Source organism: Hypanus sabinus, chromosome 2, assembly GCF_030144855.1.
Source record: "Hypanus sabinus isolate sHypSab1 chromosome 2, sHypSab1.hap1, whole genome shotgun sequence".
NCBI lineage: Eukaryota > Metazoa > Chordata > Chondrichthyes > Myliobatiformes > Dasyatidae > Hypanus > Hypanus sabinus.
Genome location: NC_082707.1, coordinates 31,128,415 through 31,153,630, shown reverse-complemented (window position 1 = coordinate 31,153,630; position 25,216 = coordinate 31,128,415). Strand labels below are relative to the sequence as shown.

Genomic DNA, 25,216 nt, shown 5'->3' with positions numbered 1-25,216 from the left:
GCAGTGAGGTGAAATATGAAGCTATCAGGCTTGGAAGTATAAATTGGGAACAGGTGTTCTCATGGAAGTGTACGGCAGAAATGTGACAGAAATGTTCAGAGAATATTTGCGTGGCTTTCTGTGTAGATACGTTCTAATGAGACAGGAAAAGTTTGGTAGGGTACAGGAACCATGGCATACAAAGGCTGTTGCAAATCTAGTCAAGGAGAAAAGAAAAGCTTACGAAAGCTTCAAAAACCTAGGCAATGATAGAGATTATAAGGTTAGCAGGAAGGAGTTTAAGAATGAAATTAGGAGAGCCAGAAGGTGCCATGAGAAGGCCTTGGCAAGCAGGATTAAGGAAAACCCCAAGGCATTCTACAAGTATGTGAAGAGCAAGAGGATAAGACATGAGAGAATAGGACCAATCTAAGTGTGACAGTGGAAAAGTGTGTATAGAACCAGCGGAGATAGCAGAGGTACTTAGTGAATATTTTGCTTCAATATTCACTATGGAAAAGGACCTTGGCAATTGTAGGGTTGACTTACAACAGACTGAAAAGCTTGAACATATAGACATTAAGAAAGAGGATGTGCTGGAGCTTTTGGAAAGCATCAAGTTGGATAAGTCGCCGGGACCAGATGAAGTGTACCCCAGGCTACTGTGGGAGGTGAGGGAGGAGATTGCTGAGCCTCCGGCATCATCAATGGGGACGGGAGAGGTTCTGGAGGACTGGAGGGTTGCAGAGGTTGTTCCCTCACTCAAGAAAATGAGTAGAGATAGCCCAGGAAATTATAAACCAGTGAGTCTTAACTCAGTGGTTGCTAAGTTGATGGAGAAGATCCTGAGAGGCAGGATTTATGAACATTTGGAGAGGCATAATATGATTAGGGATAGTCAAAATTGCTTTGTCAAAGGCAGGTTGTGCCTTATGAGCCTGATTGAATTTTTTGAGGATGTGACTAAACACATTGATGAAGGAAGAGCAGTAGATGTAGTGTACGTGGATTTCAGCAAAGGAATTTGACAAGGTACCCCGTGCAAGGCTTATTGAGAAAGTAAGGAGGGATGGGATCCAAGGGGACCTTGCTTTGGGGATCCAGAATTGACTTGCCCACAGAAAGCTAAAGAGTGGTTGTAGACGGGTCATATTCTACATGGACGTCAGTGACCAGTGGTGTGCCTCAGGGATCTGCTCTGGGACCCCTTCTCTACATGATTTTTATAAATGACCTGGATGAGGACGTGGAGGGGTGGGTTAATTTTCTGATGACACAAAGATTGGGGGTGTTGTGGATAGTGTTAAGGGCTGTCAGAGGTTACAGCAGGACATTGATAGGATGCAAAACTGGGCTGAGAAGTGACAGATTGTGTTCAACCCAGAGAAGTGTGAGATGGTTCATTTTGGTAGGTCAAATAGGATGGCAGAATATAGTATTAATGATAAGACTCTTAGCAGTGTGAAGGATCAGATGGATGTTGGGGTCCGTGTCCATGGAAAAACTCAAAGCTGCTGCGCAAGTTGACTCTGGTTATGAAGGCATACGGTTCATTGGCCATCATCAACCAAGGGATTGAGTTGAGTAGCCTAGAGGTAATGTTACAGCTATATAGGACACTGTTCAGACACCACTTGGAGTATTGTGTTCAGTTCTGGTCATCTCAGTACAGGAAGGATGTGGAAACTATGGAAAGGGTACCGAGGAGATTTACAAGGATGTTGCCTGGATTGGCGAGCATGCCTTATGAGAATAGGTTGAGTGAACTTGACCTTTTTTCCTTGGAGCGATGGAGGATGAGAGGTGACCTATTCAAGGTGTATAAGATGATGAGAGGCATTTATCGTGTGGATAGTCAGAGGCTTTTTCCCAGTGCTGAAATGGCTAACACCAGAGGGCACAGTTTTAAGGTGCTTGGAAGAAGGTACAGAGGAGATGTCAGGGGTAAGTTTTTTACACAGAGAGTGGTGGTTGCGTGGAATGGGCTGCCAGCAACAGTGGTGGAGGCGGATACGATAGGGTATTTTAAGAGACTGCTGGATGGGCACATGGAGCTTAGAGAAATGGAGGGCTATGGGTACCCTAGGTAATTTCTAAGGTAAGGACATGTTCAGCACAGCTTTGTGAGCCAAAAGGCCTGTATTGTGCTGTAGCCTTTCTATGTTTTCTATGTTTAAACTAGAAACTCCTGGAAATACTCAAGCAGCGTGAGTGGAGAAATAAACTAAATTAGTTTCAGGTTAGTGATGGGAAGTCTCAGCCAGAAGCATTAACAGTGAGTTTCTCTTCTCAGAAACTGCCTGATTCCTATTTTATCTGTTTTGTTTCAGATGTTTAGTATCTGCGGTAAATATTTTACTTCTGAGCCCATTAGCACATTTTCACTTTAAACATTGCTCTTCCATAATCAGTTTTCACAAATTGTTTCGTCGATGCTACCCTAATATTAACCTTTTCACTCATGCACCTTAGGGTGATAAAGGCACTTCATTCAGCAAAGGGGTAAAAGGATCTCCCGGACCTCCCGGTAACCCAGGTTCTGACGGGTCTTGTGGGCCTCCCGGTGAGAAAGGTGACCCGGGCAAAGTAGGTACTCCAGGTAATTTGCTTTCAATCAGATTGTTATGTTTTCTTCAGTCCTTCATTAGAACCTGTCCATGGCTTATAGTTACTCAGGGTAATGACATCAGTCGTGACTGAGATCCTGCACTACTGCCACAGTATTTGTTTCCCTCATTGTCCCCACTACTTTATCGCTTTCAATCCTGCTTTCAAACATCCTCTCAAACCTTTGCCTATTTTGTGCCCTTTTAACTGCCTTGCCTGATGATGCACCATCAATAACTCACACTGAGACGTAAGGCGAGATATCGGCTTTTATTGACTGGAAGAAGGAACCAGGAGTGAGTGTCTAACATACAATGTCTTGGAGACTGAGGCCGAGCGTCAGGCCTCAGATCTCCTTTATACAGGGGCCTGTGGGAGGAGCCACAGGAGCAGTCAGCAGGGGGCGTGTCCCGACAGGCACATAGTTCACCACACCTGATAACCTATTCTTCCCTCCAATCTGCCACGGGTATTACGTGCTACAAGCTAATGTGCCCAAAGGCACCCAATAAAAGACTGGGGAAATGTCCTGTGTGTGTAGTAACTGAAGCCAGATTCTCTTTTTCTGCCACCGTCATGTAGGTCCTGTGGGTTGTAAAGGCAGTAAAGGACTGGATGGGAGGCCTGGTTTACCAGGAGGTCCAGGTGCCCCAGGTCCTTCAGGTAAGACACCTCTCTCCATTAATTAATATCTACTCAGCTTGGGAGTTCCCAAGATCTGCCCTCTTACTCCACTGGCATCATGAAACCTCTGTCATTGAGATTTCTACAGTACTGAGAGTGAGAAAATGGTGAAGTGGGATGACTCCTGGAGAATTTCCTGGCCTCAGTCTAATCAAACCCTTTGATTTAAGATTAGTTTTATTTGTCACATGCAGTGAATTACATCGTTAGTGTCAGTGATCAACTCAGTCCAAGGATTGCTCAGGGGACAGCCTGAAAATATTGCCACGCTTCTGGTACCAACATAGCATGCCCACAACTTACTAACCCTAACCTAGACATCTTTGCAACGTGGGAGGAAACTGGAGCACCCAAAGGAAACTCGCATAGACGCAAAGAGGATGTACAAACCCCTGAAATAAACCCTGCTCACCTTAGCTGTAACAGCTATGCCACACTACCATGCCACATGCAACATCTGGAATCCATGCAGACATTCCGTGTGTTGGCAGGTTGGTCGCGCTGTCTCCGAACTTAGTTCTGGGGCAAATCAGATACAGTAATTGAATGTTCCGGATACAAGGCGAATAAAAGGCAGAAAGCTTCATCGTGTTTTGGAATACACGAAGTGCTGTAAGCTACAAGGCTGAGCACTGAGGAAAGGAGAATGGGATTGGTCTAGGTAGTTCTCTTGTGACCAGTATACATGTACAATGGGCTGTATGGTCTCCCTCAATGCTGTAAATTTTGGTAGATTAGAAATAGAATTTCAGCACAAAAGTCCAACACTTGCATTTACAACTACCTTATCCTCTTATTAAAATACAACAATCATTAACAACGATTGAAGTATATTTTTGTTTATAAAATGTCTGTAATCTTAGGTACACAGCCACAGGTTCGGCAGGCTTCAATAAAGCTTCTAGAAGTAAACCTATTTATTGTCAAGGTCGCAGGACCTCGAGACAATGGTTTGTTGTAAAAATATACTTTAATATAACATTAAAGTCCTGATGAAGGGTCTTGGCCAAAAATGTCATCTGTTTATTCCTCTCCATAGATGATGCTTGATTTGCTGATTACCTCCAGCATTTCTTGTGTTAAACTCTTCAATATAACCCTTTGGTTTTGTACAATTGATGACCATAGTAAATGTATAAAAAATATATAGAGGGATCAACATTAAAATCTTTCATGTTGAATTCATCTTTTTGATATTTTAATACAGATATTAATTTCTAAATAAAGATTTTATTTTGAGACAAAGTAGAATATTTCTAATTACTTTTTTTTTAAACTAGGGCCACAAGAAAGCGCTGGACCTCCAGGAGCAACAGGCCAAAAAGGCAGCCAAGGTTTTGATGGTATTCCTGGTCCTCATGGGCCTAAAGGAGATATGGGTGAGCACAGTAAACAAATTGCTTTGAGTTCGCCTACAAAAATAAATATTTCCATTTGAATGCTGTGGAGATTTCTCCTTAATTCTTTAATTCTGCCGTCTTAGCAGGATAGGTAATAACTTTCATTGGTGAAATAAGTTTTTAAAAAATCTTGTGCCCAGTTCAGACAAAAAATTAAGAATATAGGTGGTAACTTGAATATCCACACAAAGTTGGTGCTAACAGGAGGGAAATCCCCAGATCCCTTTTAATAGTGGAAATCTAGCTACTGATGTCTACACCTCAGTTGTCAGTGTCTAAACCCATTGAACTATAGTAGTTCAAAGTAAATTTATTATCAAAGTACAAATATGTCACATATGCAACCCTGAGATTCATTTTCTTGTGGGTGTTCACAGGAAGTACAAAGGAACAGTAGAATCAATGAAAGGCAGCACACAGCAACACGGTCAAACAACCAATGTGCAAAAGACAATAAACTGTGCAAATACAAAAAGAAAAAAATAATAAATGTGTAAGCAATAAATATCAAGAATATGAGATGAAGAGTCCTTGAAACTGAGTCCATAAGTTGTGCTTAGTTCAGTGTTGGGGTGAGTGAAGTTCTCCGCTCTGCTTCAAGAGCATGATGGTTGAGGGGTGATAGCTGTTTGTGAACCTGGTCGTGTGAGTCCTGAGGCCCCTGCACCTCCTTCCTGATGACAGCAGCGAGAGAGAGAAGAGAGCATAGCCTGGATGGTGGATGCTGCCTTCCTGCGAAAGCCCTCCATGTAGATGTGCTCAGTGGTGGGGAGCCCTTCATCTGTGATGGACTGGGCCATATCCACTACTTTTTGTAGGCTTTTCCATTCAAGGGCCTCTATCACCGTCACTGGCAGTGCATTCCATGCACCCACCACTCTCTGTGTATAAAACTTATTTCTGACATCCCCCCATACCAACTTCCAAGCACCTGAAAACCTATGCCCCTTCGTGTTAGCCATTTCAACCCTGGGAAAAAGCCTCTGACTGCCCACACAATCAATGCCTCTCATCATCTTATACACCTCTATCAGGTCACCTCTCATCCTCTGTCACTCCAAGGAGAAAAGGCCAAGTTCACTCAACCTATTCTCATAAGCCACACTCTCCAATCCAGGCAACATCCTTGTAAATCTCCCCTGTACCCTCTCTATAGTATCCACATCTGTAGAAGTTTTAGATGACATGTCTAATTTGCAGAAGCTTCTGAGAAAGTAGAGGTGCTGCCATGCTTTCTTTTTAATGCCATTTATGTGCTGGACCTGGGCAGAAACCTGCAATGATAATACTGAGGATCCTGTCCACCTCTGATCCCCAAATGACATCTGGTTTGTTGAAGGAATGACCTCCAGTTTCCTTCTCTTGTAGCCGATAATCAGCTCCTTAGTCTTGCTGACATTGAGTGAGAGGTTGTTGTGACACCACTCAGCCAGATTTTCTTTCTCCCTCCTATATGCTGATTCAGCCAATGATAGTGGTGTCATCTGTAAACTTAAATAAGGCATTTGGAGCTCTGCTTAGCCTCACAGTGATAAGTATAAAGCAAGTAGAGCAGGGGGCTAAGACACAGCCTGTACTGATGGTGATTGCAAAGGAGATGTTGACAATCCAAACTGACTGGGGACTGAAAGTGAGGAAATTGAGGATCCAGTTGCACAGGGAGGTTTTGCAGGATCCCAGAGCCAACTTTCAGCAGGTAAACATAGAATAATTTTCATCCAGCAAGGTCTATGCTCAAACTTTGCAGCTTATTACTTCTCAGTTAGTAACTTTTATGGTGGGCAGTCTAGCCTTTTTTTCTCCAGTAAGCCATACCTACCCTAAAGAGTCAGTGGCACGATGCCCAGGTTTAAAGCTAAAAGATTTGATTTGGATTAGCTTTATTTGTCACGTGTATATTGAAACATTGTGAGGCATACAGTGAAGTGCGCCATTTTCATCAAATCAAATCAGTGAAGATTGGGCTGAGGTAGTAACACTTCCAGCGCCAATACAGTGTGCCCACACTCATTAACACTAACCATGGAATGTGGGAGGAGACCAGAGCTCCTGGAGAGAAGTGCACAGTCAAGGGGAGAACTTATAAACACTTTACTGATAGTGGTGGGAATGGAAGCCTGATCAGTGATTGCCGGCATGGTGAAGCAATTGTGCCAACTGCTACGCTATTGTAGAATCGAGAGCTCAAGGGCATTCCAGTATGTGAGTTTTCCCTCTCATCATCCAAATTGGAATGTTTGAAGTAGCTGTTGAAGCCAAGCATCTGGAAGATTTTAAGCCAGGGAAGGCAGGTGATTCAAGAAAAGACAGCAATAAATTAACAACCACAGAGAAAATTTAAATCGCTATTTCAATGTTTCAGTTTAAGGGTGGAGTATTTCAAGCATTGATGTTTTAGTGTCTTCTCAATCTAATTATAGTTTATTTTACTCTCTTTTGCAGGACTTCCTGGGAGAGGATGTAAAGGTGTAGATGGTCCTCCAGGCCCAAAAGGTCAGTAACAGTGCATGATTACAATGTGTTGTACAATGTTGTACAATGTGTTGTACAACAATGAGTTCGTGTTGGCAGCTGGGGACTTGCCCCATTGTAAATGCACGTCAGAAAATTACAAAGCTGTTATTTTTGGTTATTAATATAGTCTGACAGAAAAGATTCTCATTGACATAATGTGCTCAGAAGATTATCCTCCAGGTAGATAATGAAATGTTGGAGATTAACATTGGTCTTAAATTCAAACAGGTGTCAAAGGAGATATGGGTCCCCCTGGTGATGATAATGAACTGGGCCCTCCTGGTCCAAGGGGTGACCCCGGTCCTCCAGGACCACCTGGACTGCCTGGTGAAGCTGGGTCACCTGGTCCTGCCGGAGTGTGTATTCAAGGTCCCAAAGGAAACAGAGGTCCTCAAGGCACCACTGGGAAAGCTGGTAAATTTTAATTAACTTAACGAAATTACAACTGCTTAATAGGCATGAAGAAAATTGATCCTTAAGAATGAGTGGATTTGTGCTAGTTAAGAGATTAGAAACATAAAAGTATAACCAAATCCAAGGTTGGCCTTCGCAAATCCTTCATTCCCTGTCTTCCAATTTTAATGAAGGTGGATAGATGTGTTGCAACCTATCTGATTGGAGGAGGTGACTGGTTATTGAGGATTCTAAGTTTCCAATTTTACAGTCTTTACGGTTTTATCTTATATTGGAAACATCTGCTGGGTCTTTGAGAAACGTGGCAGATCAAAAAGTCAGAGACAAGTATATGAGTTTCAGCTAATAGTCCAGGAGAAACAAGAACTTTGTCCCCAGAACCAACAAGCATAGGGCGGTAACAATTTCACACACCCCACATAATTTTCCCCTCACTGTACCATCCGCCTCCTTGTTGTGTTCTTACCCACAAGTCGTCTGGGAAGATTTTCACCAACCAGCTGTAGTTGAGGCCTCCCAAAACAGGACCAAGGAAGTATTTACTTTTGCCTTAGGTACTTGATTCCAAGAATACTTTATATCCAATAGAGTTTTATATGTAAGTACACCGTGAATAACAAAACTCCTACTCATAATTATTTCAGTCATCTGTTATAAGTATTTTATAATTTTGTTTCTTTCATTTGTTCCTGCAATGAAGAAGACAAATGGCCAAAAGATGTTGAATGTCTAATAATTGGAGAACAAAACGTGAGCGAGTAAACCATTGTAGCCTAAGCATCATGTTTTACAAAGATCGTACCAGGTGGCTCCTCAGTGATGTAAGGGTGTCAAGGGTTATGGAGAGAAGGCAGGAGAATGGGGTTAGGAAGATAGCCACGGAATGGCAGAGCACAGTCAATGAGATGATTGGCCTCATTCTATTCCTATGCCTTATGTTTTTATGGTCTGATATTTTGACTAGTGATGAATAGTCTACGTTCCCTTTGATTTATCAGAAAGTCTGCACTTGAACTGTGCCAGACCCCCCTTGTCAACCTGTGATCCCAAGCCATTCTAATTCTCCATGACAAGGCAACACATGGCAGCAGAACCTCACGCTTGTGAGGTGAGGGAGGTAGTGCTAGTCGTTGCAAGTTCCACCTGCAAAGATGTGAAAAGCTATGAACATTTCTGATGGCAGGTTCATCGGCTGCTATTTGGTTAATCGTAGCTTTAGAAACGATGAATCATCCCCTCTGCCATCAGATTTCTGATGGTTGGTGAACCCATGAGCCTACCTCTCTTTAATTTACCTTTTTTTGTTCTCTTTTTGCACTACTTATTTAATTTGTTATACATGTTTTCTTATTACAATCTGTAGTTTTTGTTATTATTTGTATTGTACTGTACTGCCAGCAAACAATAAATTTCAAGATAAATGCCAGTGATATTAAACCCAGTTCTGATTCTGATCCTGTCCCCCACTATCTTTAGGTATTCATGGGCCAAAAGGTCCACCTGGAGATATAGGAGGGGATGGTATAAAAGGAGACAAGGGCTCACCAGGTATACCAGGAATCCCAGGCAATCCTGGTGACAGAGGCAATAAGGGTGAACAAGGAAGACTGGTAAGGGGTTTGCACTATGATCTGTTCTTCCTTCTTTACTGTGGGTGTGCACTGTGCTGCCATAATGAAAGACAGAATTTAATTAGCCTGCTCAAGGCAAGGTGGGATGAGAGGGTGACTTTGACTTGTATAATACCTGTGATAACAGAAATTGACATTATGAGGCACTTGAAAATGCAGCAAGATACTTTCATTCTTAGACTAAAACTTAGAGTGATCGGAACATTTTAATATATGTATCTAACTCCAAAAAGAAAAACTGGTGTGATTTGCCTACTTTTGATTTGCCTACTTTTGATATGGATTGAGGGTGGTCGAGACTCACAGGACATAGAGCAGACTCTCCAATCCATTTTGTCAGTGCCAATTTAAATTGCACATGGTCTATATTTTCCCATTTTCTGTCTAAGACTGCGTCCACACTACACTGGATAAATACGTAACCAAAGCTTTTTCTCTTCATTTTTACCCTCCGTCCACACTAAAACGGCGTTTTTGTCCCCCGAAACCAGAGCTTTTCAGAAACGCTCTCCAAAGTGTGTATTTTTGAAAACGCCGCTTGGGCAGATCAGTGTGGACGAGGTAACCAGAGACTTCTGAAAATGCTGTCAGATGGCAGTGCGCTATTTCATTGTTTTCCTGAACGCAAGCTAACAATTTCAGAACAGACGGCAAAGAGACTGAAGCCAGAGGAGTTAGAAATGTACTCACCAAATACTTTGACCCATAACTTATTGAATAAATAGGTATACTGTACTCACTTTGCCCTGTTTTCTGTCCTTGCTTGAATGAAGGTGGTTTACCTATTTATGCAAGTACTTCTCTGACAATAGATGTGTAACAGCCTAATGTAACATTGTATGGAAATACAAGATAACACTGATTCAGACATGTTTTAACACATTTAACAAGGGGTTTTATTAACACAACAGAGTTAGTCAGTTTTTCAAAGCTCGTCATCAGCTGGGTCATACTGTCCGTGAACTCCCTGTCGGTTGCCTCCATATGCTCCCAGTATTTGTTTTTTTTTTACTTTTAAATCCTCCTGCGCCAGAGCCAACAGCTGCCCATCATTTAATTTTTTTCTAGTCTGTAACTTGCAGGATTCAACACTAAACATGTCGCTTGTTTTCGGTAGATGTATCCTGCGCATGAGCAATAGAAGGAGATTCGCCGAAATCTCCATTTCAATGTGGACAGAGATATTTTTTTAAATGCATAGTGTGGATGCCTATCATTCTTACATGAAACCGACATTTTCAAAATGATCTGGTCTAGTGTGGATGTAGCCTGTGTCTCTAGAATGAGCCTCCCAGGCGCCTACCACTCTCAGTGTAAAAGAAAAGAAATTGCCTTGTGCACTAAGAGGAAATGTTCCCAGGGTTCTCCTCCTGCTCAGAAGCTACCCAAACTTTCACTGTGGAGGTCTATCAGACAGAACTGGGAGGGAAAACTTTATTCTGAGATCCCACTGTTATAAGTTTGGCTAGACCCACTTCAACCAATGTTAATGGATTTTATCCCTATCCTGACCACATGAAAATGTCTGGAGGTAGTCATCAATAACAACTGTATGTCTGGATCATAGTGTGGCTCCCTTTACACTCTTAGTTCTCTTTGAACTAGGGTATTCTAGGACAGTATACCAGGAAGAACATGTAATAATCTTAATGAAGTGTAGTCTCTGTAGTGTGTGGATTGATAATTTCTTGATATGGACAGAAGTTATTGCTGATAGTGGAATCAGGAGCAACAAACATTCTCAACTGGAGTATCCCAGCAGATTAGACAGCAGCTGTGATGAAGAGAAAATTATGCCATTTTGGATCAAAATCCTGCATCAAGACTGAGTATGAAAGATAAGTGGTATAAAGGGTGGGGGGAGTAGTAAGACAGATGCAAAAAAAGTCAACATCTAGCCCCTGCCTCACCACTCTCTCACTCTCCCTCTCCCCTTTATAGTAGATTCAGTTAAGTTATTACATGTATATCGAAAGATATGGTGAAATGCATCACTTGTGTTAACAACCAACACAGCGAAGGATGTGCTACAAGTGTCGCCCTACATCCTGATGCCACCATAGCATGGCCACGGTGTTCAGCAGAACACAACCAGCAGTAATGATGACAGCAAACCCCAACAACACAACCAGCAGTAATGATGACAGCAAACCCCAACAACACAACCAGCAGTAATGATGACAGCAAACCCCAACAACACAACCAGCAGTAATGATGACAGCAAACCCCAACAACACAACCAGCAACAATAACGACAGCAAACCCCAACAACACAACCAGCAACAACAGCAAACTCCAACAACACAACCAGCAACAACAGCAAACCCCAACAACACAACCAGCAACAACAATAACAACAGCAAAACCCAACAACACAACCAGCAACAATAACGACAGCAAACCCCAACAACACAACCAGCAACAACAATAACAACAGCAAACCCCGACAACACAACCAGCAACAATAACAACAGCAAACCCCAACAACACAACCAGCAACAATAACGACAGCAAACCCCAACAACACAACCAGCAACAACAGCAAACTCCAACACAACCAGCAACAACAGCAAACCCCAACAACACAACCAGCAACAATAACGACAGCAAACCCCGACAAAACAACCAGCAACAATAGTGACAGCAAACCCCAACAACACAACCAGCAACAATAACGACAGCAAACCCCGACAACACAACCAGCAGTAATAACAATAACGACAGCAAACCCCGACAACACAACCAGCAGTAATAACAATAACGACAGCAAACCCCAACAACACAACCAGCAACAATAACGACAGCAAACCCCGACAACACAACCAGCAGTAATAACAATAACGACAGCAAACCCCAACAACACAACCAGCAACAATAACAACAGCAAAACCCAACACAACCAGCAACAATAACAACAGCAAAACCCAACAACACAACCAGCAACAATAACAACAGCAAAACCCAACAACACAACCAGCAACAATAACGACAGCAAAACCCAACAACACAACCAGCAACAATAACAACAGCAAAACCCAACAACACAACCAGCAACAATAGTGACAGCAAACCCCGACAACACAACCAGCAACAACAATAACAACAGCAAAACCCAACAACACAACCAGCAACAACAATAACAACAGCAAAACCCAACAACACAACCAGCAACAATAGTGACAGCAAACCCCGACAACACAACCAGCAACAACAATAACAACAGCAAACCCCGACAACACAACCAGCAACAATAACAACAGCAAACCCCAACAACAAAACCAGCAACAATAATGACAGCAAACCCCGACAACACAACCAGCAACAATAACGACAGCAAACCCCAACAACACAACCAGCAACAATAACAACAGCAAAACCCAACAACACAACCAGCAACAATAACGACAGCAAACCCCAACAACACAACCAGCAACAATAACAACAGCAAAACCCAACAACACAACCAGCAACAACAATAACAACAGCAAACCCCGACAACACAACCAGCAACAACAATAACGACAGCAAACCCCAACAACACAATCAGCAACAATAACGACAGCAAACCCCAACAACACAACCAGCAACAATAACGACAGCAAACCCCAACAACACAACCAGCAACAATAACGACAGCAAACCCCAACAACACAACCAGCAACAATAACAACAGCAAACCCCGACAACACAACCAGCAACAATAACAACAGCAAACCCCAACAACAAAACCAGCAACAATAGTGACAGCAAACCCCGACAACACAACCAGCAACAACAATAACAACAGCAAACCCCGACAACACAACCAGCAACAATAACGACAGCAAACCCCAACAACACAACCAGCAACAATAACGACAGCAAACCCCAACAACACAACCAGCAACAATAACAACAGCAAAACCCAACAACACAACCAGCAACAATAACGACAGCAAACCCCAACAACACAACCAGCAACAATAACAACAGCAAAACCCAACAACACAACCAGCAACAATAGTGACAGCAAACCCCAACAACACAACCAGCAACAACAATAACAACAGCAAACCCCGACAACACAACCAGCAACAACAATAACGACAGCAAACCCCAACAACACAACCAGCAACAATAACGACAGCAAACCCCAACAACACAACCAGCAACAATAACGACAGCAAACCCCAACAACACAACCAGCAACAATAACGACAGCAAACCCCAACAACACAACCAGCAACAATAACGACAGCAAACCCCAACAACACAACCAGCAACAATAACAACAGCAAACCCCGACAACACAACCAGCAACAATAACAACAGCAAAACCCAACAACACAACCAGCAACAATAGTGACAGCAAACCCCAACAACACAACCAGCAACAACAATAACAACAGCAAACCCCGACAACACAACCAGCAACAACAATAACGACAGCAAACCCCAACAACACAACCAGCAACAATAACGACAGCAAACCCCAACAACACAACCAGCAACAATAACGACAGCAAACCCCAACAACACAACCAGCAACAATAACAACAGCAAACCCCGACAACACAACCAGCAACAATAACAACAGCAAACCCCAACAACAAAACCAGCAACAATAGTGACAGCAAACCCCGACAACACAACCAGCAACAACAATAACAACAGCAAACCCCGACAACACAACCAGCAACAATAACAACAGCAAACCCCAACAACAAAACCAGCAACAATAATGACAGCAAACCCCGACAAAACAACCAGCAACAATAACGACAGCAAACCCCAACAACACAACCAGCAACAATAACGACAGCAAACCCCAACAACACAACCAGCAACAATAACGACAGCAAACCCCAACAACACAACCAGCAACAATAACAACAGCAAACCCCGACAACACAACCAGCAACAATAACAACAGCAAAACCCAACAACACAACCAGCAACAATAACGACATCAAACCCCAACAACACAACCAGCAACAATAACGACAGCAAACCCCAACAACACAACCAGCAACAATAACAACAGCAAACCCCGACAACACAACCAGCAACAATAACAACAGCAAACCCCAACAACAAAACCAGCAACAATAGTGACAGCAAACCCCGACAACACAACCAGCAACAACAATAACAACAGCAAACCCCGACAACACAACCAGCAACAATAACGACAGCAAACCCCAACAACAAAACCAGCAACAATAATGACAGCAAACCCCGACAAAACAACCAGCAACAATAACGACAGCAAACCCCAACAACACAACCAGCAACAATAACGACAGCAAACCCCAACAACACAACCAGCAACAATAACAACAGCAAAACCCAACAACACAACCAGCAACAATAACGACAGCAAACCCCAACAACACAACCAGCAACAATAACAACAGCAAAACCCAACAACACAACCAGCAACAATAGTGACAGCAAACCCCAACAACACAACCAGCAACAACAATAACAACAGCAAACCCCGACAACACAACCAGCAACAACAATAACGACAGCAAACCCCAACAACACAACCAGCAACAATAACGACAGCAAACCCCAACAACACAACCAGCAACAATAACGACAGCAAACCCCAACAACACAACCAGCAACAATAACGACAGCAAACCCCAACAACACAACCAGCAACAATAACGACAGCAAACCCCAACAACACAACCAGCAACAATAACAACAGCAAACCCCGACAACACAACCAGCAACAATAACAACAGCAAAACCCAACAACACAACCAGCAACAATAGTGACAGCAAACCCCAACAACACAACCAGCAACAACAATAACAACAGCAAACCCCGACAACACAACCAGCAACAACAATAACGACAGCAAACCCCAACAACACAACCAGCAACAATAACGACAGCAAACCCCAACAACACAACCAGCAACAATAACGACAGCAAACCCCAACAACACAACCAGCAACAATAACGACAGCAAACCCCAACAACACAACCAGCAACAATAACAACAGCAAACCCCGACAACACAACCAGCAACAATAACAACAGCAAACCCCAACAACAAAACCAGCAACAATAGTGACAGCAAACCCCGACAACACAACCAGCAACAACAATAACAACAGCAAACCCCGACAACACAACCAGCAACAATAACAACAGCAAACCCCAACAACAAAACCAGCAACAATAATGACAGCAAACCCCGACAAAACAACCAGCAACAATAACGACAGCAAACCCCAACAACACAACCAGCAACAATAACGACAGCAAACCCCAACAACACAACCAGCAACAATAACAACAGCAAAACCCAACAACACAACCAGCAACAATAACGACAGCAAACCCCAACAACACAACCAGCAACAATAACAACAGCAAAACCCAACAACACAACCAGCAACAATAGTGACAGCAAACCCCAACAACACAACCAGCAACAACAATAACAACAGCAAACCCCGACAACACAACCAGCAACAACAATAACGACAGCAAACCCCAACAACACAACCAGCAACAATAACGACAGCAAACCCCAACAACACAACCAGCAACAATAACGACAGCAAACCCCAACAACACAACCAGCAACAATAACGACAGCAAACCCCAACAACACAACCAGCAACAATAACGACAGCAAACCCCAACAACACAACCAGCAACAATAACAACAGCAAACCCCGACAACACAACCAGCAACAATAACAACAGCAAACCCCAACAACAAAACCAGCAACAATAGTGACAGCAAACCCCGACAACACAACCAGCAACAACAATAACAACAGCAAAACCCAACAACACAACCAGCAACAATAACGACAGCGAAACCCAACAACACAACCAGCAACAATAACGACAGCAAAACCCAACAACACAACCAGCAACAATAACGACAGCAAAACCCAACAACACAACCAGCAACAATAACGACAGCAAAACCCTACAACACAACCAGCAACAATAACAACAGCAAACCCCGACAACACAACCAGCAACAATAACGACAGCAAAACCCCGACAACACAACCAGCAACAATAACGACAGCAAACCCCAACAACACAACCAGCAACAATAACGACAGCAAAACCCAACAACACAACCAGCAACAATAACGACAGCAAACTCCAACAACACAACCAGCAACAACAATAACAACAGCAAACCCCGACAACACAACCAGCAACAATAACGACAGCAAAACCCCGACAACACAACCAGCAACAATAACAACAGCAAAACCCAACAACACAACCAGCAACAATAACGACAGCAAACCCCAACAACACAACCAGCAACAATAACAACAGCAAAACCCAACAACACAACCAGCAACAATAACAACAGCAAAACCCAACAACACAACCAGCAACAATAACGACAGCAAACCCCAACAACACAACCAGCAACAACAATAACAACAGCAAACCCCGACAACGCAACCAGCAACAATAACGACAGCAAACCCCGACAACACAACCAGCAACAATAACGACAGCAAACCCCAACAACACAACCAGCAACAAGAATAACAACAGCAAAACCCAACAACACAAGCAGAAGCAACAACAATAACAAAAACAACAAAACCCACTCCGAAAGGCCTCCCACCCTCGGACAGGCCACCCCGGGGCCACTAATCCTTAGCCCCAGACTCTCAGATGCACAGATCTCAAACTTGCAGACTTGTAGGTACCAGGCCTCTCAACTCTGGACAAGCTGACCCAGTAGCTTTGACATTCGGACCCCTACCCCCAGATTCACCAGCTTTGGCCTTCAACATCTGGGTTTCTACCCCAGACTCTGGACTTGGACCTTAAGCTTTCTACCTCCCCTCTGTACTCTCAAGCCTGTTGTAGAGTATTGGCCTGAAATATCACCAAATCCTCTCCAAACACCCCTCCCCCACCTGATGCTACTTGATCAACTGGTATCCTGATGTACATTGTGATTAACAAGTTGTCCAGCTACCTCTGCCTGCAGCAACATTAACCATTTTGAATCCACTCTTGGTTAATTTTACAGGGAATCCCTGGTTCTTCATTCCCAGGTCCAAAAGGCGACCAGGGTTTAACTGGTCCTTCAGGGTCTCCAGGTATTGTTCAAGAATATTTTTTTTCCTGATATAAACAATTTTAGCAAATGTGGCAAACTCCACATAAATTTGCAAAGATGTTAGAACTTGAAAATTTTGTAAAACATCTTCCATGAGTCTGCTATATTCTTGATGCAAGAGTGTAAATGAATCCAATTTTTTGGATTATTTTGACTTAGAGATCTCAGGATGAGCAGAGCAAAATGTTTGCCTCTCCTAGAAGCAATCAATTTTAACTTGCGGTATTTTTTTTTTATTAATTCATGATATATCAGTTGTAAGACAGACGCTTATTATCCAGCCATGTCTCATTGCCACTTGAAATGGGTGGCTTGTTTGTTAGGTCGTCTTAGATGGTAGATGAGCATCAGTCATATTGGCAGCTAAGATCTATATGCTTCCCTTCCAACTTTGGTAAACCAGCTGACTTTTTCTGAGTCAATTTGCTTTGATCTGTTACTATTGACAGTGTTTTATGTAATTGATGATTTATGTATTTATTTTAATTCCCCCCCCCAACTCTTATGATAGAATTTGAAGTCATGTCTCCTTATCCACAGTTTTAGCCTCTGATTTACTAATTGAGGATGAAACCTTTGCATGGAGTGAGCAGCAGTAGGGAGGGAAAGGGGATGAGCTGCTAATTTTAGGCATGGACACATGCCAGGGGCCAAAGCAGCTACACAGTGAACTGAATCACAGTGCCTGGAAAGATAATGGCATTTATACAGAAAGATAAGTGAGTGACTATATTTTAAGTTGACACAGGATAAATCCTTCTGTCAAAATTTCCTGCTGAGCCCACAGTGAAGTGCAGTATAAAAACCATAATGTATAATGGTTTTAAATGCTGCACCAGGGATTGTCTAGAGTGCATACTCTGAAAGCTATCGCTAGCACAATGGTCATTCCTTCTGTGCAGTAAATTTCCAGAAAGTGGATTTCCCTTCAAATATAAATGCAACAAAAGCTGTTGTGTGTGTGGTGTGTTAAACTGGGTACTCTGTTGTTTTACAGCAGTGAATTGCTTTTCAGCAAATAACTTGCATAGTAAGGGAAAGGGGTCAGCCAGGGCTCAGCCAGTCGGCCAGGGTTGCTAGGTATCGCTCACTTTCCTGGATGAGATCCACATCGTTGTATCACATGGAGTGGAGATTGCTTTTGATGATCTCCTTGTACTTATATTTAACTTAACAGATGTGCTTGCCATGTCAGGAAATGTTAATTTATATATTTTCAATAAATTTGTTGTTTCGTAAGTAGTATTCTTCTGAAAGTCAACAAAATCTGCAGATGCTGAAAATCTAAACCAAAAGCAGAAACTGTTGGAAATACTCAGCAGGTCAAGCCACAACTGTGGGAAAAGAAGAAATTAATATTCTAGCTTGGAGATCCTTCGGCAGAACTGGGAAGGAGGCACAAGTAGTTGTAAACTGCAGGGAAGTCTGTGATAGGGTAAAATCAGGTAAACTGTCGGGATAAGGTGATCTGGTCAGTAAGAAGTTCCATAGTGAGAATGTAGGCAGAAGAATATGGACAAAAGTTTGGAAGGAGTTGCCAAATGCGGAGTAGTAAGTCCTGCCCGGGCTTGTCCACCTCTCTCAGAAGGGAACAAAATAGGGTGGAGACACAAACAAGCTGAGCCAACATCATAGACAAGGTGAGTCATACAGAAAGAGAAATCAAGTTAGCTGAAGTTGTAAAATTCAATATTAAATGCATAAAACTGCAATGGGTTCAAATAGAAGATGAGATACTGTCCCTCAAGCTCGGGTTTGGCCTCACTGTAACAGTATGGAGGCTGAAGACCAATAGGTCAGAGTGGGGATGGAATGAAGAATTAAAGTGACAGGCAATGGGATGCCTGTCCAGTAGAGTGGGTGAATGAAATAGCCCATTTCTGTGTTGTATTCTCTGTGTAATCCTAATATTAATAACATTTCTGCTGCAGGTTTACGAGGTTGCAGAGGAACTTGGGGACCAGTGGGAGATGCTGGTCCACCAGGACAAGTTGGACAACGAGGTAACCTTACAGATCAATGAACATGAAGAATGAAGAATATCAAAGTCGTTGGGTCATGAAGTGAAAGAGGTTGTGAAGCTGAGTTAAATGGAGCTGGAATTAGGCTTGGGAACTGCAGAGCAGGGTTAACCTGTAGTATTCCTTCAGTACAGACACTAGGCCAGCTCTGCTCATTCACATGAATGCTTTTCATTGTTGTCTCAGCATCTCCTGTGTCTCTTGAATCCACCAGAGTGTGTGTGTCTGTTTCTTGATTCTGGTTCTGATTCTGACTGTGAGACTGAAAAGGCACAAGAAGAAAATCATGACGGTGAAGACATAACGTCATTCCGTTTAACTCTCGTGGCCACCAGTTTTAATGTCACCATGATAGTCCTGAATAAATCTCCAGATATGAGTGGCCTGCAGTCAAGACTGGGTGAGAAGACTGAAGGTAGTGGTTCCATTGTAGAGTACAGGAAAGCTGAATGGGCCAAATGCCATCTTTCTATCTCATAAAGAAATAGGGTGCCTTACAGTGCTATCTGCCAATGTACAGGGCCAAGCACATACACTGCATAAGATTAAGTGGAAAGCTGTCTGGTGTGGAAGCATGGATAACTCTGTTTGGTTCCAGACATTCCCAGCTAACAGCCAATAAGTTGGTTTCCAATACAATACTAGCCAAAATGGGGTTTTGATTGGTGCCTCAGTAGAGAATGAACTGCAGTCAGTTTTCTTTGAATAGAGAGGACCAGGGACCTCTACATAACAAATGGAAAGTGTGTGTTAATTCCAGCTTGGGAAGACCTCAGTGCATGAAGGTTCTTGGCCACATAGAACTTGATAACCATGACTGTTGGTATCCTCACTTTGCGTTGGCCTTCCTGCACCATTCCTGATTAGCTGCATACACCCTAAGGCCACAGAGCACCACAGCACCGAAACAGGACATATGGTCCATCTGGGCTGTGGCAGCCTGGTTTTCTGCCTAGTACCATCTGCCTGCACCTCGACCATAGCCCTCCACACCTTTCTCATCCTCATAACTATTTGAAGTTTTGTTTTAAATGTTACAAGTGAACTCTCATCCGCTACTTCCGCTGGCAGCCATTCCATACTTGCCCACCCTCTCAACTGAAAAAATTCCCCCTCAGATTCCCTTTAAGTATTTCAACTTTCAACTTAAACCTATGACCTCTCACTTATTTTGAGGGGGAAAAGCCTGCAATTAGTCATCCAATCTATACCCTTCATAATTCTGCCGCCCCCATTCTCCTGCGCTCCAGTTCTAACCTCACCAACCTTTCCCTGTAATCAGGTCCTCAACATCTTTGTCTGAACTCTTTCAACTTTATTGACATCTTTTCTGTAAATCGATGACCAGAACAGAGCACAAAGCTCCAAATTTGGCCTCACAAATGTCTTAAACACCTTCAACATAAAATCCCAACTCCTGTACTCACTGTGCTGATCAACATAGGCCAATGTGCCAGAAGTTCTCTTTATGACTCTATCTACCTGTATTGCCACTTTAAAGGTATTATGAATCTGCATGCCCAGGTTGCTTTGTTCTACCACACACCTCAGCCAGCGCCCTACCAATCAATGTGTAAATCTTACCCTGGCTTTTTCTCCCAAAGTGCAACACCTTGTACCTGTCTGCATCAAATTCCATCTGCCATTTTTCAGTCCATTTTCGGCGCTGATGCAAAACACTTTGCAAGCTTTGATAGCCTTCCTCACTGTCCACTACACTCCCAATCTTGGTGTCATCTACAAGTTTGCAGATCAACTTTGCATTATCATCTAAATCATTAAGATAGATGATAAGGAACAATGGATGGACCCAGCTCCAGCCCTTGCAGCATGCTACCAGCCACTGTTCTCTAGGCAGAGAGACTAACATCCACGTGGGCCCTTATTATAATCAATTCAGTGTGAACAGTGCCCAAATAATGTACATTCAGAGCCCTCTCCCAATGAATACCGATGAGGCCCGGGTCATTTGTGTGGCATGTGGCCAAGTGGTTAAGGTGTTGGACTAGCAATCTGTAGGTTGTGAGTTCGAGCCCCAGCTGAGGCAACGTGTTGTGTCCTTGATTAAGGCAGTTAACCACACACTACTCCAGTTCACCCAGCTGAAAATGGGTACTGGCAAAATGCTGGGGGTTAACCTCGCGATAGACTCCTCCTCCTATCCTGGGGGGAGTCTCGTACTCTCAGTCGCTTCATGCCACAGAAACTGGCATAAGCACCAGCCTGATGAGCCTGTAAGGCTCGGGACAGACCTTAACTTTAACTTTACCGGGGTCATTTAGTAGCTTTCAATTTTTGAAATTCATTTCTTCTGGAAGACATTGTTTCAGTGAGCTACATTTTTCTGTGAACAACATCTTCCCAGTGTCTATTAATCAGGCCTGCATTCTGGTTCATTGGCAATAGAAAAGGCGCTATGTATTTGTGTCATCCAAGGAGGCCATGGCCTGTGTATTTCTTCAATTGGTTGTTAATTAATTATGTTGAATAATGGGCATATCTTTGAACAAAACTAAAATTAATAAAAATGGATTTGTCTTTTTGGGATTGCTTCAACTTCTTTTGTAAATGGTTATATTTCTCATAGGCCTGAAAGGATTTCCTACCGTCTCCGATAGAACAGTTGTTAAGGGTGTCCCAGGACCACCAGGTGAACCAGGGTCCAATGGGGAATGTGGGAGTCCTGGAGATCCTGGTCTGCCTGGATACATTGGTATGTTCAAAACTCAACAAGATGTAATTGAATTGCACTACTGTATCATTCACAAGTACTTTTTATCATAGAGAAAATTGAGCCAATTTAGCATGGCTGGCAGTTGTAAATGTGAAAGAACGCACTCAGTTTTAATTTTCTATTCTGTATTCCAAAGGGAACTAGAAGGATGTCCAAAGGCCTGTTACTATTCAAGACATTTATTGTTACAATCAATTGGATTGGGAATAGAATCACTTCCTCCAGATATTCCAGTTTTCTCCCACAGTTCAAGGATGTACGGGTTAGGGTTATGAAGTTAGTAAGTTGTGGGCATGCTAAACTACTGTCAAAAACATGACGATACTTCTGGGTTGCCCAGAACGTATTAGGACTGTGTTAGTCATTGACACAAATGACACAATTCACTGTATTTTTCAATGTGCGTGGGACAAATGGAGGTAACCTTTCACCTTTAATCGTATAGTATGGGAACCAGAACTGTGCACAGCTTTCCAGCTGAGATCCGGTCTCTTGTGACAGACAAACCGAAGATGCTGAACATAATTGATTTTTCGTTAGATAGCCACTTGAGTCTAAACTAGGCTGTCAATAAACTGTAGAATTTAATTCTTTAAAAATATCAGATTCTGCATGGGTATGATTGAAATAAGACCTATTTTACTTGAATGACTCTTAAGGTTTTTGTGGTGGAAGATTTTAATTTCCCAAATATCAATTGGCATGTCCCTAAAGCAAGGGGTTTAGATGGGGTGGAGTTTGTTAGGTATGTTCAGGAAGGTTTCAAGACACGATATGTAGATAAGCCTACAGGAGGAAAGGCTGTACTTGATCTGGTATTGGGAAACGAACCTGGTCAGGTGTCAGGTCTCTCAGTGGGAGAGCATTTTGGAGATAGTGATTGCAATAGGAACAATGGAGAAGATCCCGAGAGGCAGGATTTATGAACATTTGGAGAGGCGTAATATGATTAGGAATAGTCAGCATGGCTTTGTCAAAGGCACGTTGTGCCTTACAAGCCTAATTGAATTTTTTGAGGATGCGACTAAACACATTGATGAAAGTAGAGAAGTAGATGTAAGGTATATGGATTTCAGCAAGGCATTTGATAAGGTACTCCATGTAAGGCTTATTGAGAAAGTAAGGAGGCATGGGATCCAGGGGACATTGCTTTGTCCAGGTAAGTGTGAGGTGGTTCATTCTGGTAGGTCAAATATGATGGCACAATATGGTATTAATGGTAAGACTCTTGGCAGTGTGGAGGATCAGAGGGATCTTGGGGTCTGCATCCATAGGACACTCAAAGCTGCTGCGCAGGTTGACTCTGTGGTTAAGAAGGCATACGGTGCAATGACCTTCATCAATCATGGGATTGAGTTTAAGAGCTGAGAGGTAATGTTGCAGCTATACAGGACCCTGGTCAGACCCCACTTGGAGTACTGTGCTCAATTGTGGTCGCCACACTATAGGAAGGACGTGGAAGCCATAGAAAAGATGCAGAGGAGATTTACAAGGATGCTGCCTGGATTGGAGAGCATGTCTTTTGAGAACAGGTTGAGTGAACTTGGCCTTTTCAGGTGAACTGATACAGATAATGAGAGACATTGATTGTTTGGATAGTCAGAGTCTTTTTCCCAGGGCCGAAATGGCTAGCACAAGAGGGCATGGTTTTAAGGTGCTTGGAAGCAGGTACAGAGGAGGTGTCAGGGGTAGGTTTTTTACACAGAGAATGGTGAGTGCATGGAACAGGATGCCAACGATGCTGGTGGAGATGGAAACTATAGGGTCTTTTAAGAAACTTCTGGATAGGTACATGAAGCTTAGAAAATTAGAGGGCTATTGGTAACCCTAGGTAATTTCTCAGATAAGGACATGTTTGGCACAGCTTTGTGGGCTGAAGGGCCTGTATTGTGCTGTAGGTTTTCTGTGTTTCTGTGATTTTGGATTGGCAATCTCACTCTCTCTGCACCAACATTGCGAATCATTCCTTTAAATGTCCTTTGTAGAATTTTGCCACCTGATTGAATATCTGCATCTTTAAGTCTGCCAGTTTTCTGTCTAATTAATCATTTTGTGCTGCACATTGAGATTTTTCCCTCTCTAACACTGCTGCGTGTCAGACTGCAATAAGTGCCACTGCCTCACAGCACGTGGGACCTGGATTTGAATGAGATTTTGCCAGGTGTTGACTATGACATTTCCATGTTTTCACTGTGACAATGCTGATTAGTCCAAGATTTCATGGTAGGTGGACTGACTACTACATCATCCCCCTTGGTGTAAGCAGGTGGTAAAAAGCACCAAATGGTTTTATAGGCTCCATCTTACGCAGGATATCATGGCTGACTAGCCTTCTATGCTGTAGTAAGTTTACTAAAGACACCATTTTTCTGCAAGCTTTTATACTGTTTTCTCAGAATGGGTGGCTTCTCTAGCATGGCGAGCAATTAGTCCCCATCTTTACGTGCCCTGAGAGCGTGGCAGTAATTTCCATTTTGAACTGCTGACATCCTTCTACCGAAGTCCTGTTGGACAGAGAGTTGATATAAATGAGTTTTGCCCCAGTACAACTAATAACCTCTGACTTGTCATAGAGCATCCACTGTCATATATAACCCAGCCCGGGTAAGGATAGTGTATTTTTTTCCCTTAAGAACATTTGTATTTGATTACAAGTTTCATAGTCTCCAAAACTGAAACCAGCTTACTTAGTTCTAGATTACATGGTTAACTGAATTGAATATTAATGCTTCTCCATCGGGAATTTGAACTCTCTTTTGAACGAGACTCTAAATTACTGGTCCAGCAATACTATTGGTGCCAGTTTTAAGAATTATGGCATGTGGCCAACCACCGCTCAGGGCAACACACACAAAATGCTGGAGGAACTCAGCAGGGCAGGCAGCATCTACGGAAAAGAGTAAGCAGTTGATGTTTCAGGGTGAATCCCTTCATTACCCTGATGAAGGGCCTCGGCCCAAAACTTTGACTGCGTACTCTTTTCCGTAGATGCTGCCTGCACTGCTGAGTTCCTCCAGCACTTTGTGTGTGTTGCTTTGCATTTCCAGCATCTGCAGATTTTCTCATGTAGAGGAACCACCGTTCAGATGTCCTTTTAAACAATTCTGTATGGAAC

General features: G+C 42.9%; 1 protein-coding gene across 3 annotated transcripts in view; it reads left to right on the top strand.

Annotated features, from left to right (window-relative positions):
• The window catches only part of LOC132377431 (collagen alpha-5(IV) chain-like), a 212,931-nt gene that overhangs the window by 169,831 nt on the left and 17,884 nt on the right, over nt 1-25,216 (top strand). For all 3 annotated transcript variants that reach the window (XM_059943694.1, XM_059943701.1, XM_059943705.1), the window contains 9 exons: nt 2,452-2,578; nt 3,169-3,249; nt 4,551-4,649; nt 7,113-7,163; nt 7,413-7,598; nt 9,075-9,208; nt 17,257-17,326; nt 19,278-19,349; nt 21,955-22,080. In XM_059943694.1, coding sequence (XP_059799677.1) covers nt 2,452-2,578; nt 3,169-3,249; nt 4,551-4,649; nt 7,113-7,163; nt 7,413-7,598; nt 9,075-9,208; nt 17,257-17,326; nt 19,278-19,349; nt 21,955-22,080 — 946 coding nt within the window. The remainder of the gene's footprint in view (nt 1-2,451; nt 2,579-3,168; nt 3,250-4,550; nt 4,650-7,112; nt 7,164-7,412; nt 7,599-9,074; nt 9,209-17,256; nt 17,327-19,277; nt 19,350-21,954; nt 22,081-25,216) is intronic.